Source organism: Ochlerotatus camptorhynchus, unplaced genomic scaffold (assembly GCF_037179485.1).
Source record: "Ochlerotatus camptorhynchus isolate MF236.1 unplaced genomic scaffold, CSIRO-AGI_Acam_v1.1 ptg000193l, whole genome shotgun sequence".
Taxonomy (NCBI): domain Eukaryota; kingdom Metazoa; phylum Arthropoda; class Insecta; order Diptera; family Culicidae; genus Ochlerotatus; species Ochlerotatus camptorhynchus.
The window spans coordinates 9,641,118-9,659,965 of NW_027040683.1; the positions used below are offsets into that span (position 1 = coordinate 9,641,118).

General features: G+C 41.3%; 1 protein-coding gene across 1 annotated transcript; it reads left to right on the forward strand.

Annotated features, from left to right (window-relative positions):
* Positions 1 to 18,096: 18,096 nt before the first annotated feature.
* On the forward strand, positions 18,097 to 18,770 carry Cks85A (Cyclin-dependent kinase subunit 85A). The gene is made up of 2 exons (XM_065223485.1): positions 18,097 to 18,354; positions 18,414 to 18,770. Exons 1-2 carry the CDS (start codon positions 18,181 to 18,183, stop codon positions 18,516 to 18,518), a joined length of 279 nt encoding a protein of 92 aa, XP_065079557.1. The 5' UTR covers positions 18,097 to 18,180; the 3' UTR covers positions 18,519 to 18,770.
* The last annotated feature ends 78 nt before the right edge of the window (positions 18,771 to 18,848 follow it).

Below are 18,848 nucleotides of genomic sequence, written 5' to 3' on the forward strand. Positions count from 1 at the left end.
TGAAATATAAGCAAAATCCTAGCCTCTCCATCCGGTACGTCGCTGGCAAGCAAGCGGGCCAAGAAACGAGCCGAGTTGTCGACGTTTAAGAAGGTGAAGGTGGCGAACCGAGATTACAAACAAAACACGTCGGCAAAGCAGTGGTCCCGAAAGTTGTATACGAATATGCTCACAAAGTTCGACTGTGTCGTCATGGACGACGAAACTTATGTGAAGGGGGATTTCAAGCAGCTTCCGGAACAGGAGTTTTATGCCGCATCAGGAAAAGGGAAGGCGGCTGAAATTTTCAAAATCATCAACCTATCGAAGTTTTCGAAAAAAATATCTCATCTGGCAGGCCATATGCACGTGTGGTCTAAAAAGCGGCATTTTCATTACTACGGGAACCAAGGGTTAGGTCACTCCGCACACCAATTTTGGGTCATCTTTTTTGTCAGTGTGCCGCAAGTATGCCGATTGTGCCGGTCATAGAGCAAGCTGCGATTGTTTGTAAAATACCCATCCCGGCAACGGTATTTCTGACACCTTGAATGTTTTGGTTTGAAATCGCAAGGATAAATTGGATTGAGGATGACGCGGGAAGTGGCGGGTGTGTGAAATGTTGGTGTTTTGTGATCCATAGGGTAATAAAAGTCCTGTGTTTTAGTGTTTTATAATTCCCGCAAAGGCAGACCAGAAACCTAGCCTTTCGGCCAAGGAATTTCCTAGCCTTTCGGCCGGAAAGAGTTGGAACTGGACTTCTTTAGTTTGTTTGGTGTGAGTTGCAGCATTATTTGAATTAAGGGTACTAATTAGAGCTGATTAACTGCCTCTTCCTCTTGAGTCCACTCTAGAACCTACATTTCGTATTTAGATCTACAAGTGAACTGCAGTGTTTTCCTGCAGTGCCTCCTTTTTTATTTTACAACAATCTTATGCCTACGAGATTGTGCCGAAGGAAAGCCGAAAATGTGCCGATGGCTATGCCCAAGCTGTGCGGAATATAATTCCGGCACAATGTGCTGAGTGGCTTACCTCTTGACGGGAACCATCAATCAAGAGATCTACGTCCAGGAGTGCCTGGAAAAGCGGCTGCTACCATTCCTAAAGCAACATAATAGACCTGTGCTGTTCTGGCCGGACTTGGTGAGCTGCCACTATGGGAAAAAGGCAATCGAGCGGTACGATGCGAACAACGTGGTTGTGGTACCCAAAGACCACAAGCCTCCCAACAGCCCAGAACTCTGCCCTATCGAACGGTATTGGGCTTTGGTCAAACGGAATCTCAAAAAACTAATAAATCCATGGAAAACGAGCAGCAGTTTAAATCTACCTGGCGTTCGGCGGCGAATAAGGTCGATGAGACCACTGTGCAAAATTTAATGCAAGGGGTATATATGAATTGAACTACCAAAAGAAGAATAAGAAGATTTTTGTAATATGAATTTTGACAGAAAGAAACGATTTTTTTGTCTACCAATTTTTGCGCGTTCCAGCCTTTATGAGATTTTCGACATGATTGAAGTGCATCTCTTGGATGAAATATTAATTTTTTTTGCTATTTACGGCCAAAAACTGTACCATCAGATCATAGTGTGCGCTAGTTGACACTAGTGAGATAGCGACCTTTTGACAACGTTGGTTGTTGATTTTTCCTAGTAAGGGAAATGGATCTAATGTTGGCCTATGCATCTAAGATTGGGCCCATCGTTAAAAATCTGCTATTTATCAATTTTATCTAGTTTAACGCGTTATTGGGACGGTCTATTGGCTATTTTTGGTCGCTAATTAAAATTTAGTCGATTGCTGAATTTATGTATGGGCCCAAATTAGGGGCATTTAGGCCAACATTACATCCATTTCCCCTATTTCATCGGATTTCCTGGCAAATGATACACCTAGAACTATGATTAGCATCATTGACCACAATGGCAACCGTTAATTTTTGGATTACCGAGACCCTGGCATTATTTTTGCCGAGGTGTTTGTCGTGCACTCTGCGGTGCCCATCTTGGTAATGTGATTACCAATATTCGGCAAAACTTAGTGTGCACCCACCCAATAGACCCCAGTTCAGGTCAAATGAAAAAATTTCAGCAATCGAGAAGAGGGGTAATAAAGTCTGTTCCATTTAGAATTTGGTCGCACAAAATGTGTCATTTCTCCAAGAGAAAATAACATACAAAAACGCTAAGAGTATCATTTTGTAGATTTTGACGTATGTTATGTCTTTGTCTTTATCAATTTTCAATAGGTCACAATACATTACACAAATGTCCAACTGTTGCAATGGTGATCAAAATTATCACCGATTGCCTGCAAAAAGCACTTTCCGTAACACAGATATCAAAATCAAATTCCATACGGTCTCGTCGAACAGTACATATTCAATCACCGTGTGTGGTGGTGTCCGGTCGGTCGTCATCAGCAGCAGCAGCAGCAGTACTCTCGGCGCGTGGCGTAGAACATTGTTCTCCAGTACACAACGAAAGGCTGCCCGCAAGCAGCGAGCTGCAGCTCAGATTCACCATTCAGCGAAGAAGGAGGAAGAAACCACACCGCTACTGATCGGATGCAGTAGTTCTTCGTGAGTCGCTGTGGGCCATCCTTGTCACTCTCGTTCCAAACAACATAGAGCTCGCTAGCCTCATCCGTGTTGAACACCCTAATAGCTCAGCATTACTCAACCACCTCGAACAAACGGTTCTTTTCAGGACCACCATAAATTATTGTTGTTTAAAAGTTAATTTTTAAAGAAAATGATAACTTGGCTCTGTAAAGTTTATTCGAATGAGCCTGTACAAATAAAGTAATTAACAAAAAAAAAAAGTTAATTTTCATTGAATGTCCGCTCGCCTTGCTGCTAGCCACATCACCACCAAAGCTCATTGATAATGTACCCAGCAACCAAACGGTTGTGGTCAAATGCGTAACAGTATTGAAGTGGTACATACAAATTCTCGCAATTACCGAATAACACATGACCTTGTCAGAAACACTTCGAGATAAGGAAAGGTTTTCATCAGGACACTAGAAAAAAAATCTCGAAGCTAAATGATTGATCGCTAATATCTCACGATTGGAAAATTTTAGCAAGAAATTCCTCCAATCAATTTTAGTTTCTTTTATTATCTATCGAATAAACCAATAATTCCGTGTAGCATAAATTCTCTGCTTTCGATTATCTCTCTTGGATGTCTACAAGGAATTTCTAGCAGTCTCACATTATAATATTTCTCGATTAGATCCACACGTATTGTAGTCGTTTGTTGATATTTTTGCCTAAGTCAGTATCAATAAAAACGCCAAGTCGGTCGGTCACGGTTGTAGCTCTTTAGAAGAATATAGTTTAACTCTTTTCATAGCCATAAAAGCCGTCTATTTGCTTTCTACATCTGATCGTGCGTGTTTTATTTCTTCGCTAAAGTCAGCCTCAAAACGGGTGTCCAAGGTGTATTTTTTGAAGGGTCCGAATAGTCAGTTTTTCGGATGAATTTTCAAACTTTTCGCTGAATACCTCCCATCATGTCTTGCACAGTAGTACTTTCAACCTTATCTGCCATCTTTTTCCACCACTTTTCCAAATCGAATGGTGTTTTGATTGTTTTGCCACTTTTCTTCAATTTACGCTTGATAATTGCCCAACATTATTCGATGGGGCGAAAATATGAACAATTCTGGACAATTTAGTGGATTGATACTTTTTTGACGTAGAACTACGTCTGTGATTTCTATATGGGGGTACACTTTGTGAAAATGGAACATGTAACGAAATTATGAAAGATTTTGAACGTTAATAACTCAGCTACCCCTGGACCAATTTCAATAATTTTATCACCAATCGATCATAAATATTTCTACGCATCTGTTAAATTGTGCCTGGCCTGACGGGGAGTCTATCGTTGTGTTCTCCAGTACACAACGAAAGGCTCCCCGCCATGCAGCTAGCTATCAACGCTGTCACCAACTACCCAACGAAAATGCATATCAAAAGGTTCTTTTCAGGGCAATCATAGCCATACTAAAGAATATAAACAGAGATAATCTCACTCAAATTCATATTCCTACACAAAACACCAGCTCCTGCTGCAGTTACTAAATAACATTTATTACATAAGACCACGTAGGCCTACACAGATAAAAATTCTGAATTTTAATAGTGATGTAAACATTCATTCACGTAAACTTGTATTTCATTTCACGCAACCGAGGAACTTGTAAACAATGTTGTTTACAACAATGGGCTTTTGTATACAATATTTACTACATTGCATGAAATGTCTCAGAACTTTACATGATGTATAATGTAAACTTCTATGATATGTGACGCACCATTTATGAGCATCATACTGAACAGAAAATTACACTACTTTTTCGAACTGTGTACGTCACCATTGCGCATAACCCCATAGGGCTGTCCCTTGTAGTTTCCAATTAAATCGACATTATTCTGCGTATACCATTCAATGACATCCCTGCTGTAATGGCAGCTGGCTAAGTCGCTCCAGCGCTTTACGGGACCTTCGTGTGACTTAACACTCCGAACATGATGCCTCCGGTAAAATGTGTTACGGCAAATTGGCAATGTTTGAAAAATCATTGCTCAGCAATTTACAATAGATTTTAAATCTATTAATATCAAATAAATATTGAAAGCATTTAGTTTCAAACGGCGCCAATTTTAAATTCGTCATTAAATGGCTGAGCTATGAATTTTCAAACATTGCAAATTTGCTGTTACACATATTCCGAAGGCATCGTGTTTGTTTGTTATTCTTAATCCGGAACACATGACATACAATTGTCGTTAAATGGACTATAAGCTTCAGATAAAAAAAAATGACAACATTGTTAGAAAGCTGAGCTTTCACCGAGTTGGAAATAACACTCTTCTATCCACACTATGACATCAACACTTCACACAGCATGGCAAAAAACTAATTCCCACACTCCACACCGCCAGAGTGAAATAGGAGAGATAAAGAGTGTTGAGAACACCCGAATGTCCATTTTTCCACCCGCAACAACCACGGCAGACGCATGAAGGATATCAACCGCAAGGACGACGACGACGCACCTTCCAACAGCTACCATCTCTTTCTCTCGCTCCCACCAATACATACGGACGACGCACTTTCTCTCACGCATACTCACACAAGACCCACACATTCCACCCACACCCACACATTTACGCACATACATGGGGAAGAAAGGACGACAGGGACGAGGGCAGAGAAAGCGAGAGACACAGGAAGCGCTTTTCATTCAGAGATTTCTGCTTGCATGCGCGCATTCAAGAACTGATTCATAACGACTTCGTTGATTGTTTATTTGTTTTCTCCCGTTCCAAAGCGAGAGACGAAAGCGCACACACAGCAACTACTACCACCACCACCACCACCACCACCACCACCAGCAAACTAGCAAACAACCGACTGGTCCGACCAAACCAACGATATGGAGCAATAGAAAAGCCACCGTTAAGAGAAGAGCGCTTCAAGCGGGTCCATCCGTCCGGTTGGCTTATGATGATAGGTATGTAGCAGCCGGGTGGAAAGGGGGTTGATTTGCACACACTCCCTCATACTCTCGCACCTAGACGGTATCTTGCCCGGAGACACGAAGAAGGCTTTGTCATTCTACCCTCCCCACACCTCCACCCACTCTGTTGGTGGTCCACATCAGCAGGGACTCATTTTCCATCGAGGATGCTTTTCCCGTCTCCTCATTTTTGTGTGATGCGATACGCGCTGTCTTTGGAAAACGATTCACATTCATGCCAATGCCTAGTGGTAGAGAGGACTTGGGCTCGCCGGATTCTTCGTTTGTTCACCCTTACAATAAGTGTTGGGAAAAACAACGGGTTCTTTTTTTCAGCTGTAGCGTTATAGAAGCAGGTGGAACAGGTTTGGTCTATACAATTTAACGAGGATGAGTGGCTGGTGGCTGGTGGCAGGATACCGCGCGACTCCATTGAATTTTTGAATGCATCCTGGGTTGAAAAGACTTAATTGTTGTGCTTTGCTGGCTTGACTTAGCAAAGGATGTGGCGGAAGGGAATTAAACCTCTGGAATAATTGTGTCTTAATTTGTGTGTGGATGATGTTTGTTTGTGGTGAAATTCGGAACAATCTAACAAATAGCAATATGAGCCAAAAATGGTGCCTCGGCATAGTGATGTCCTGTACAACGACGTTCTCAGTTCTGAAAAAGTTAAGTTCGAAAGAAGGAGTTCTTACGCAAACTTCTAAAATAACTCGTTTTTACTACTTTTAAACCACTGCACAGTGGGCCAGAAATTAAATCTAGCAGGGAAAAAATCATAACGCTCTGATATTGCATCCAATTGACTAGAAATCTTCAGTGAAGTTTCTTGGATTAATTAAGACTACAATTTGGTGCATAAAAACATTTCATGTTTTGCCTTGTTTTTGGGCTACAAAATGGTGAGTTGACAACCTGAGAGGAGCGGAATACCTAGCCCTGGTCCTCACAAGTTCCTACTTCACGCCTCCCCGAGTCATATGATAACAAAAGACTACCAGCTAAAACATGGACACAGCTGGGTGGCGTAGCCTGGGCAATGTTGCCAGTCCGGCAATAGCAAAGTGAAGAGGTGCGACGCGAACACTGGCGCGGTAACCATAGTACGGTGATAGAGGAAATGCTTCACCAAACCCGAGCGTCTGTTCACCATGGAGGTGCGGCTCAAAACGGCGTCTGTTCTCCATGTTAGGAGCGGCTGATCACCGTCCTAGTGCCAGCGTGGGACTCTACACAGAGCTGTGCACGATGGTCCCCCGGCGAGACAGGGGTTTGGGGCAGGCCCAACAAGCCACCCTGCAAAAACATAAAGTTGCAAATACTGAAGAAAGAAATACGAATCGGAACAATCGGAACAGACCTACGCAACGAAATAAGGACTACGATTGGAAACTCGGAACATGGAACTGCAAATCGCTCGGCTTCCCGGGCTGCGATAGGTTAATCTATGACGAACTTCAACCACGCAACTTCGAAGTCGTAGCACTGCAGGAACTTTGCTGGACGGGACAAAAGGTATGGAAAAGCGGGCATCGAGCGGCTACTTTCTACCAGAGCTGTGGCACCACCAACAAGCTGGGAACTGGCTTTGTAGTGCTGGGTAAGATGCGCCAACGCGTGATTGGTTGGCAGCCGATCAACGCGAGGATGTGCAAGTTGAGGATTAAGGGCCGTTTCTTCAACTACAGCATCATCAACGTGCACTGCCCACACGAAGGGAGACCCGACGACGAGAAAGAAGCGTTCTATGCGCAGCTGGAGCAGGTGTACGACGGCTGTTCGCAACGGGACGTCAAAATCGTCATCGGCGACATGAACGCTCAGGTAGGACGGGAGGCAATGTATAGACCGGCAATCGGGCCAAACAGCCTGCATGCCGTATCGAACGACAACGGCCAACGATGCGTGAACTTTGCAGCCTCCCGGGGTATGGTAGTTCGAAGTAACTTTTTCCCCCGCAAGGATATCCACAAAGCCATCTGGAGATCACCTGACCAACACACAGAAAACCAAATCGATCACGTTCTTATCGACGGGAAATTCTTCTCCGACATTATCAACTTCCGCACGTACCGCAGTGCGAACGTAGATTCGGACCACTACCTAGTTGCAGTATGCATGCGCTCAAAACTCTCGACGGTTCATAACACCCGTCGAAGTCGAACGCCGTGACCCAACATTGAGCAACTACGGGACGCTGGAGTTGCCCAGGACTACGCGCAGCAGCTGGAAGTTGCACTACCCACGGAAGAGCAGCTTGGCGCAGCTTCTCTTGAAGATGGCTGGAGGGAAATCCGTTCCGCCATAGGTAGTACTGCTGCAGCGGCACTAGGTACTGCAATCCTGAACCGAAGAAATGACTGGTTTGACGGCGAATGCAAACTGTTAGTAGAGGAGAAGAATGCAGCACGGGCGAGAATGCTGCAACACCGCACGAGATTAAATGTGGAGCGATACAGACAAGCGCGGAACAGACAAAACTCGGTTTTCCGAAGGAAGAAGCGTCAGCAGGAAGACCGAGATCGCGAGGCGATGGAAAATCTGTACCGCGTAAACGACACACGGAAGTGCTACGAGAAGCTAAATAGTTCGCGCAAAGGCTACGTGCCGCAAGCCGATATGTGCAAGGACTTGGACGGTTATCTTCTCACGAACGAGTGTGAGGTGATTGAGAGGTGGAAGCAGTACTATGACGAGCACCTCAACGGTGAAGCAGCAGAAAACGAAGGTGGCACGGCAACATACCTTGGAGCACGCGTAGAAGACGACAGGCTACCGGCCCCTGATCTTCAAGAAGTTGAGGAGGAGATCGGTCGGCTGAAGAACAACAAAACAACTGGTGTGGATCAACTACCAAGTAAGCTATTAAAATACGGTGGTGAAGCACTGGTTAGAGCGCTGCACTAGGTAATTGCCAGGATTTGGGAGGAGGAGATATTACCGGAGGAGTGGATGGAAGGTGTCGTATGCCCAATCTACAAAAAGGGCGACAAGTTGGATTGCTGCAACTACCGCGCGATCACACTGCTGAGCGCCGCATACAAGGTACTCTCCCAAATTCTATGCCGCCGCCTGTCACCATTTGCAAGAGAGTTCGTGGGGCAATACCAGGCGGGATTCATGGGTGCCCGCGCTACCACGGACCAAATTTTCGCGATTCGGCAGGTTCTGCAGAAATGCCGCGAATACAACGTGCCCACACATCATTTGTTCATCGATTTCAAATCCGCATACGACACAATCGATCGAGATCAGCTATGGCAGATTATGCACGTGTACGGATTTCCGGATAAACTGACGCGATTGGTCGGCGACGATGGATCGAGTGATGTGCGTTGTTCGAGTATCGGGGACACTATCGAGTCCCTTTGAATCTCGAAGGGGGTTACGGCAAGGTGATGGACTTTCGTGTCTGCTATTCAACATCGCGTTAGAAGGTGTGATCAGAAGAGCTGGGATAGACACGAGTGGTACGATCTTCAGGAAGTCCATCCAGCTTCTTGGCTTCGCCGATGACATTGACATCATGGCACGGAACTTTGAGACGATGGCGGAAACGTACATCAGACTGAAGGCTGAAGCTAGGCGGATTGGACTTGCCATCAACGTATCAAAGACAAAATACATGAAAGGAAGAGGTTCTAGGGAATACAATGTTAGCCTCCCACCCCGAGTTCAGATTGACGGTGACGAAATCGAGGTGGTCGATGAGTTCGTGTATTTGGGATCACTGGTGACCGCCGAAAATGATACCAGCAGAGAAATTCAAAGACGCATTATGGCAGGGAATCGTGCCTACTTTGGACTCCGGAGGACGCCCTTGGTGTTTTCGAACGGAAGGTGTTGCGTACCATCTACGGTGGAGTGCAGATGGATGACGGAACGTGGAGGAGGCGAATGAACCACGAATTGCACCAGCTGCTGGGAGAACCATCCATCGTCCACATTGCAAAAATTGGGCGACTACGGTGGGCTGGGCACGTCGTAAGAATGCCGCACGACGACCCAGTGAAAATGGTTCTAGAAAGCGACCCAACAGAAACAAGAAGAACAGGCGCACAGCGGGCAAGGTGGATCGACCAAGTAGAAGGCGACTTGCGGACCCTTCGCAGACTACGAGGTTGGCGAAGTGTGGCCATGGATCGAGTAGAGTGGAGACGACTTCTTCGGACAGCAGAGGACAACAAGGCCTTAGTCTGATTGGTAAGGTAAGTAAGTTTTGCCTGCAAAGAGAGCGCAGCGATACAAACTTTTTTATTTCGCAAGATAGAGATTTGTTGTCTTCAGCAAAGTTGACTGTGGTATACGAAGTGAACGCAAAATGTCATCAATTATTAGATTTTAATTCCTCAAAATATCTCAGAGGTGTTCATGTTCCATCAATTTCAAAAAAATGTGAGAGTACTGCAGAAGTGCCGAAACCTTCAAGAAAGTTTTTACTTTATCAAGAAGATTTTTTCCCACTAGCTAGTTCCTCTCAAAAATATATTCCGAAATGCATTTCAGGAATGTTCCGAAAACTTGCACTTATAATTTGAAATGTTTTATGAAAATCAGGAAAATTTCTAGATCATTAGAACACATAAGGAACTTCAGAAAATGTTGTGCTTCCCTAAGAAATCGATTTCTTCCGGAATGTTTTCCCAACTTATCCTTGCAGTTTATTTCGACTGTTCCGTAAGCCCTCTGACTTCCGACAACGTGAAAAAACCTTTTAATCTAACTTAGGAAGTTTTATTCAGTGTCTCCAGGAAGTTCAATTAAACTTCTACCGAAGTAATATGTATAGAATTCTCGCAGAAGTTTCATTCGTCTTCCTCTGGTATCTATTCTCCGTAGGTTTTTTTCAAGACGTCTCTAGAAGGTTTTTCTACTTCCCTGGAAATGGCTACTCCTGGAATTTGCTTCGAATTTCCGAATCTTTTCTGGTTTCATCTGGATGTGTCATCCGATTTTTTCCGAAACCTTCTTTAAATTTTCGCCAGAAGTTTCCCAATATTTGTCTTAAAAGTTCCTGGGATGTTTTTCCCAAATTTTCGTAGAACTTTCTTCAAACTTCTTTATACCCCGTATAGAATATGGCTTATATCTTGCGTAACATTTGAATAGGGCCTATCCTCGTTGATCGATTCTCTTCATCGATCTTCTCTTTGGTTTACCACGGCAACATAAACGAATCCTGGTGAATGCGGGCCTCTTAGTGGAATATCTGTATAAAGAGAGAGATTAGTAAGGATTAGTAATTTCCATTTAATTCCACTACCTTATTTGCTTATCCTTGACAGATACGCGTATTTCGTCTAAAATGTGCAGACTTCTTCAGTGTCTTCGACTACATTTAAACATAAACGAATTTCTCGCTAAGCTCACAGCATTGTTCGACAGGATGATGATTCTTACACGGTGTTTCGCGAAAACCCATTAATGGGTATAAAAATACCCATTTCCGCTAAAAGTGCCCCTCCTCATTTAATGGGTAAACTATGGTTTACTCACAGACAAACAGACATAACACATTGAATATTTCTCATTGTAAAACATCGTCGTTAAATCATTACCGCCATCTGTTGAGTAAAAAAGACGTAACAGAAACACACAAAATCCAGTCTGGTTTAACAGACAAATAAAAAACTTGAAAAATCGGAAGCAAAAAGCACATAAAATTTATAAAAAACACAATAGTAGTAATAATTTATTAATTTATTTGGATCTATGCGATCAACTGAATTTAGCTATCAGTACTGCATTTGAAGAATATAATGCAAAAACTGAACGTGAAATAAAGTCCTGTCCGAAGAACTTCTTTAATTACGTAAAAACGAAATTAAAATCTGACAATTTTCCTTCAATAATGCATCTAGACGAAAATGTCGGTGATAGTTCGGAAAAAAACTGTAATCTATTCGCAAAAATTTTTCAAGAAATTTATACGACATTTTCTGAAGAAGATCGTGACCGCGATTATTTTGCATTTTATCCAGAATTTTCAAGGGACATTGGCCTCAATCAACTTCAAGTGCAGGACATTTTGCAGGCTTTAAAAAATTTAGATGCCTCAAAAGGTCCTGGACCTGACGGAATTCCTCCAGTATTTATTAAATGTCTAGCAATGGAACTCACTGCTCCATTGTTTTGGCTTTTTAATATGTCCCTGGAATCCGGAACCTTCCCTAAAATTTGGAAAAGCTCATTTTTAGTACCTATCTTTAAATCTGGTCGAAAATCTGACGTACGTAATTATCGTGGTATAGCCATTATCTCTTGCATTCCTAAGCTTTTCGAGTCAATTATCAACGAAAAATTATTTCTCCAAATCAAAAATAGAATTACTGACATGCAACACGGCTTTTTCAAGGGTCGTTCGACCTCGACCAACTTACTTGAATTTATAGACTATTCATTGAATGCAATGGATAATGGAAACCACGTAGAAGCTCTCTATACAGACTTTAGCAAGGCATTTGACCGCATTGACATACCAATGTTACTCTTTAAACTGCAAAAAATTGGAATTAAGTCAGGGCTCCTGAAATGGCTTGAATCATATTTAACTAACCGCCAACAAATAATTAAATTCAACGGAAAGAAATCGAGCCCAATTCAAGTCACTTCAGGCGTCCTCCAAGGCTCTCATTTGGGACCTCTCCTTTTTATTCTATACGTAAACGACATATCTTACATTCTCAAAAAACTTAAATTGCTTATTTATGCCGACGACATGAAGCTCTTTTTGGAAATAAAAAATGAAGAAGACATCAATATATTCCGGAATGAAATACACATATTCTACATATGGTTCAAAAAAAAGTCTACTAGAATTGAATGTAAAAAAATGTAACTTAATATCATTTAGTAGAAAAAGAACAACTTCAAACATTTCAATTGCATTAGGAAATCAAACTGTAGACAAATGTGAAAGAGTTAGGGATTTAGGAATTATCTTACACTCTAAGCTAACTTTCATAGACCATTACAATACAATTATTCACAGGGCAAATAACATGCTAGGCTTTATCAAGCGCTTTTGCTATAACTTTCAGGACCCTTACACAATTAAAACACTATATATTGCCTATGTGAGGTCAATACTAGAATATTGCAGCATTGTATGGTCTCCATTTTCAATCACGCACGAAGAAAGATTAGAATCAGTACAAAAACAATTTCTATTATACGCTCTTCGTAAATTAGGTTGGACTTCATTTCCTCTTCCATCATATGAAGCACGCTGCATGCTTATAAACATACAAACATTAAAAGAGCGTCGTGAATATGCAATGGTTTCATTTGTAAATGATATCGTTTCGCAGCGAATTGACTCAACAGAACTTTTATCAAAATTAAATTTCCATGCACCCACTCGGCAACTCCGAAATCGAAATTTATTTACCATAAAACATCATCGCACAAATTATGCAAAATATGGGCCATTAAACCGCATGATGGCCTCTTACAATAAACACTGCGAAACCATTGACTTTTCAATGTCTCGGCATAAACTAAAGCAATATTTTTATTCCATAAGAAATAACAACTCATAAAAGAAAAGACAAGAAAGCTGACACTACTTTTTTTTTATATAAATGTATATTTAAGAAAACAAAACTGTATTAGTTGTACTAGGTTGTACTAGTCTACGTTGGTTGACGAAATAAATAAATAAATAAATAAGTACACTGTGGTGGGTAGTACGTTGAACAGATGGCGGTAGTGTGTAAAAATCAAACGCAAGGGAATTGACTATGCGCGCCACAGGTCCATAGCTGGTAGTACCGCCACCTGCCTATGATACTTTAAAATTGACCGTTAAATGCATGTTCGATGAACAACTTGCGAGTGTTATGTCTGCTTGTCTGGTTTTGTGTGGTTTACTCATAAATGGGTAAATAGGTGGTCTGTCCAGTGCTGAGAATTGTCATTGTCATTGACAGACTTTCGCGCGATATTGACCAAATTGTTCGTCACATAGTCAATGACAGACTTGATCCTCGAAAAAACCTTCGTCAAAATCTCATTCATTTTTTCGTCAATGACAAGGAATCACCTGGTAACAAAAAGTGTAATTTCGTATATTCTGTGACACATTATTGTAATCCAAGCAGTTCAGGACGTAGATGGTTGTTCACATTCACGGCTCCATGTAATTGTGTTGCTCAAGTCATTTAATTTCGTTACAAATTTAACTAATAAAAAAATATGTACATGTTCGTCACTGACAGAATTGTCACTCAAAATTTACATGGTTTGCCTTGACTGTGACTCTTACCTCAAATGAGTGACCAAAGCGGAATTGTCACTATCACAGTGCATTGTCGAGATTTTGCAGCACTGGGTCTGTCAATAAATGGGTGTTATACCCCGTTCACATTACAGCGTATATCACGTAATATACGCTGTCTTGCAATGAGCACTCATACATCTAGTTTTCACAGGAAATCCTATGTATGAGTGCTCATTGCAAGACAGCCTATATTACGTGATATACGCTGTAATGTGAACGGGGTATTAGAGATGAACCAGCCTAATACCCCGGACAGACTATGGCTTATATCATGTAATATAGGCTGTCTTGCAATGAGCACTCATACATAGGATTTCCAGTGAAAACTAGATGTATGAGTGCTCATTGGAAGACAGCCTATATTACATGATATAAGCCATAGTCTGTCCGGGGTATAAGGCTGAAAGTCTCGTTAATAAAGGAAAAAAATGGGTGTTTTTCACCCATTTTATTAAATTGTGTTTACCGTAAAATGGGTGAAAAAATACCCATTTTTACAAATGGTGGATGCAAGCGCTTGGTTATTTGTCCTCGTTGAAATAAAAAACTTTCGAATACATTGAAAATAAATGCAGGTGTTCCGCTCAAATTTTACACGAACTATGGTAATACCATATTGGATAATTTGTATTGACTTATCCGTAAGCCTCTCCAAAGTTTCGGATTCTAACATCGTCTATTTTCGCTAAATATGCTGCGGACAGCTCGGCGGACAGTAACTGTTTGCATTCCCAATTAATCGGTGATGGAAATGAGACGATGAAATTTCGAAGTGTTTTTTCACCCATTTTTGGGTAAAAAATATACCCATTATTCAACCGTGAACTGATTCTTTAAATGGGTATTTTTTCACCAATTTTATGATTTCAAAATTCCCCCATTTTTAGACAGCTGCATACATGGTTTGAAAATGAGTATTTTTTACCCATTAATGGGTTTTCACGAAACATAGTGAGACTTCTCTGACGTTTGTGAATTGCAAAAGCATTAGTGCAGAACTTTGGGTAAATTCAAAGGTTTTCTTCCACTAATACTTACAATTTACCCAAAGCACTGCACTAATACTTGTGCATTTCACAAACGTCAGAGAAGTCTATATAGGCTGTCTCGCAATGAGCACTCATACATCTAGTTTTCACTAGAAATCCTATGTATGAGTGCTCATTGCAAGACGGCGTATATTACATGATATAATACCCCGTACAGACTATGGCTTATATCATGTAATATAGGCTGTCTTGCAATGAGCACTCATACATCTAGTTTTCTCTGGAAATCTTATGTATGAGTGCTCATTGCAAGACATCCTATATTACATGATATAGTCTGTACGGGGTATAAAGGTGCCGCCACACGGAGGCTATTTCTAAAGGTGCCGCCACACCTAGGCGAGTAAGAGAGGTGACACAGTTGGAAGAAGTATTAGTTTGTTTACTAAAATGAACTATGCCCATTTTGTTATCGCAAGTTCTGCTACAAGAAATGCTCCTCGTGTTTATTAGTGAAATTCACATCAAAGATTGATTAATTGCGTAGGAAATCAGTTTGGCGCGGCATTTGTGACCAGCATACACCTTCCGGTCGTATGAAACAGGTCAAAAGCTGTCCAAATCCGCAGATAAAATTTTTTGAATTTCTGTATGGCAAAAAAGTGAACTTTTCGTGAACATTAACGGCAAAGAGCTCACCAACACTGGGAGACCGTGAGTTCCTGCCCACCTGTCATTTCCCATCTCACCGCAACACGGAGGCTATTTCTAGTATATAGCGAGCTATGTGATAGAAAACTATATTATAGCCCATGGGAACACCTAAACTATGACGTGATAGCTCATAGCTATGACTAGAGTCGGTGTATAATGAGTCACGCCAAGAGAAAACAGTTGAACTCGCATCACGGTTTTCGAAAGATTCCAATTCTTTTCACTTGGCAACAGAGGACTTCTACAACAACTTCAAATGACTTCTAGCGAGAGAAAAAATACTGCGGCTGTAGTAAATCATTATATCAGTGATTTTGTCGAATTATCTTAACAAAAAATAGTAGAAATTCTCATTACTAATCATTACCGAGCGTATCCCATGACAATTTAACGCTCACTGCGTGTTTATGCTCATTTCTTCGATTATATTTTATATTTTATTGCAATACCTTTCGTGAACCTTTCATAGCATCGTAATGTTTATTTACTTTGCACGATAGGTAGCCGCTTTGACGGTTCAATAGGTAGACTTGGCTTCACTCTTGGCGTGACTCATTATACACCGACTCTAGCTATGACTTGCAAGTTATAGTTTAGAGCTATGACATAGAGCCGAATTCATTGTCATGTGTACACTCTAGCGATAGTTTCTATATCATAGTTGCAAGCTATATACTTTTCCATCAAGCCGGAATAGTTCATAGTTTATTGGTCATAGTTTTTTGATAGCAGTCTGTGCGCGGCGCTTTTTTTTTGTTTTTTTGTTTTTTTTTTTTTCTTTATTAAAGAGACTTTTAGCCTTGGGCTGGTTCGTCTCTGGGTTTTTTGTTTGTTTTAGAAACCACTCATGGACATCTTAAGGTGCCGCCACACGGCGCATGATATTTATGTTATAGTTCTCTATGACATAGCCGATTTGGATTTCTATATCATAGTTCTATAAGATTTGGGAAACCATTTTCAAAAAATATGAACTAACGTAACAGTACACTGAAACAAAGAGAATAGTTAGGAATACTATTTTGCAGAAAACACTTATTTTCAGTATAACTACGCTTAATACCGTTAAATCTACCATGATTTCAGTATAGTTTACTATAAATATATTCAAATTTACTATAATTCTGTCAAAACTACTATGGTTACTCAAACGGTATAGTAGTTTTGATAGAAAAATTAGTAAAATTAAATGAATTTCGTTTCTGCACAAATCTATTGGTGGGAGTATTTAATTTAAACCATCAATATAGTATTTTTGCCAATGGATTTTGTTTCTGTGTAGCTATGTAGTAGAAAACTATGACGTATATAAAATAGAATTTTCGAGTGTACACACGATTGAAGTTTTTGTGTATTTTTTTTTTCGCTAATGAACCGGTGCGCATCATAAAAAAAAAGTTGGAGGGTGGTGTACAAGACACGACCGCATTGTTGACGTAGGACTACGAAATTTTTGTTCGATTTTCTAGTCTGTACTCTCTGTACTCTGTATTATTTAACGGTTCGGACGTTTTCGAAGATGTCGCGCAGCAGGAAAATGCATACGATGAGGGTTTCTCAGTTTATGAAAGTTAAACGGAATAAATTTAACCCACCGATAAGACTACAAATAGAACATAATTTATTTCCCTAACAAATTATTTGATTTTTGTATCATCAATATACATCAATTTAGTGACAAATTGAATGGGTGAATCATGAGTTATTCCATATAAATTCTATTCTAACTTTTTTTCTGAATTGAACTTGGTGGCCCTGAAAAGGGCCGTTTTGATACGTTGGTAATAAGTTTTAACCTCCGAAACCGTACTGAGTGCGTGCGTCCCTGTCGCTTCAGAGCGTAGACGACATCCATGGCCGTGACGGTTTTGCGCTTGGCGTGTTCAGTGTAGGTGACGGCATCACGGATCATATTTTCTAGGAACACCTTTAACACACCTCGGGTTTCCTCGTAGATCAGACAGGAGACACGCTTGACACCACCACGTCGAGCCAGACGACGGATGGCAGGCCCTGGATGTTATCACACAGAACTTCCGATGACGCTTGGCGCCTCCTTTTCCAAGACTTTTGCCTCCCTTGCCACGACCAGTCATTGATGCATGATGTTTGTCGTTGAACGTTGAATTTTGGGTAATTTTTCTGTTCCGTGTATGCCTCAGAACATCCCGGCGGCGCCGACTGAGGCTGGGATGATGCGTTGACGAGTGTCATGTGAATGTCATGAATTACAAATGTTCCTAACTTGTTTTTGTGTCGCAAAAATCGGAAGCTTTTGTTGCCGAAAAGGAAGCACGTAAACGAAACACATAAGCTATCATTTGAACGTACTATAAAAGAAACGTATAGCCATGACTGGTACATCTACCTCATATAGTTTACTGTGGCATTGTTGCCTACAGCCAACCGACCATTCAAACATCAACTTAACTGCCCGCATGTATGCAAACAGCAGACCATCGACACTGTGTATGTTCTTCTTTATCGACATTATCACGAGAAGAGTCGAACAATTTCAGCCACAGGGCTACAAAACAAAACGTCAAAAATCGATCAAACGCGCGTTGCTTTCATAAACAAGGAAAAATAACCCAGCTTTTCGTTCCGAATTTCGACATTTTCCGTTCGAAAAATACCCTAAATTGTGTTTACTAGTACATACTGCATTGGAGCATGCCGTCCGATCAGATTCAATACTCGGAGAAGTACTACGACGACGTGTACGAATACCGGCACGTTATCCTTCCGCCTGAGCTTGCTCGAAACGTACCCAAATCGCACCTGATGACTGAAACCGAGTGGCGTAACCTGGGCGTTCAGCAGTCACCCGGCTGGGTGATGTATATGGTGAGTTCAATCCGATCGTAAGTGGTGAATTCGAGTTGGTAATAGAAATTGTTTTACAGATGCACGCTCCGGAACCCCACATCCTGCTGTTCAGACGACCGCGCACGGACCTGACTAAAAGGCCCAATACCTCCAGTGGGGGATCTTCCAAATTGGCTGCATGAACAGCGTACTTCCTCTCCCACATAATCTTAATGTTAGTCTTTGATAAGCTTCCCTCCCCTCCCACACTCTCTTAATCTCATTTATCGGTATGTAAATTGGAAGTTTCTTTCAAAGAAAGGAAGTTGTTTTCTTGCTCATGTGTTAATTTTATTCATTTTTATAAAATGTGTAAATAAAATCCATTTTTTTACAAGTAAAATGTGTTTGTACTCTCTGTTGCGTGTGGAATTCCATTTAGCGCCGAGTGAGACCTGTAACAATAGAAATAGAAGAAACATTAGTATCTGGTGGAATTGGACTGAAGGAAAAAGATTTAAGGAGAGGGTGTT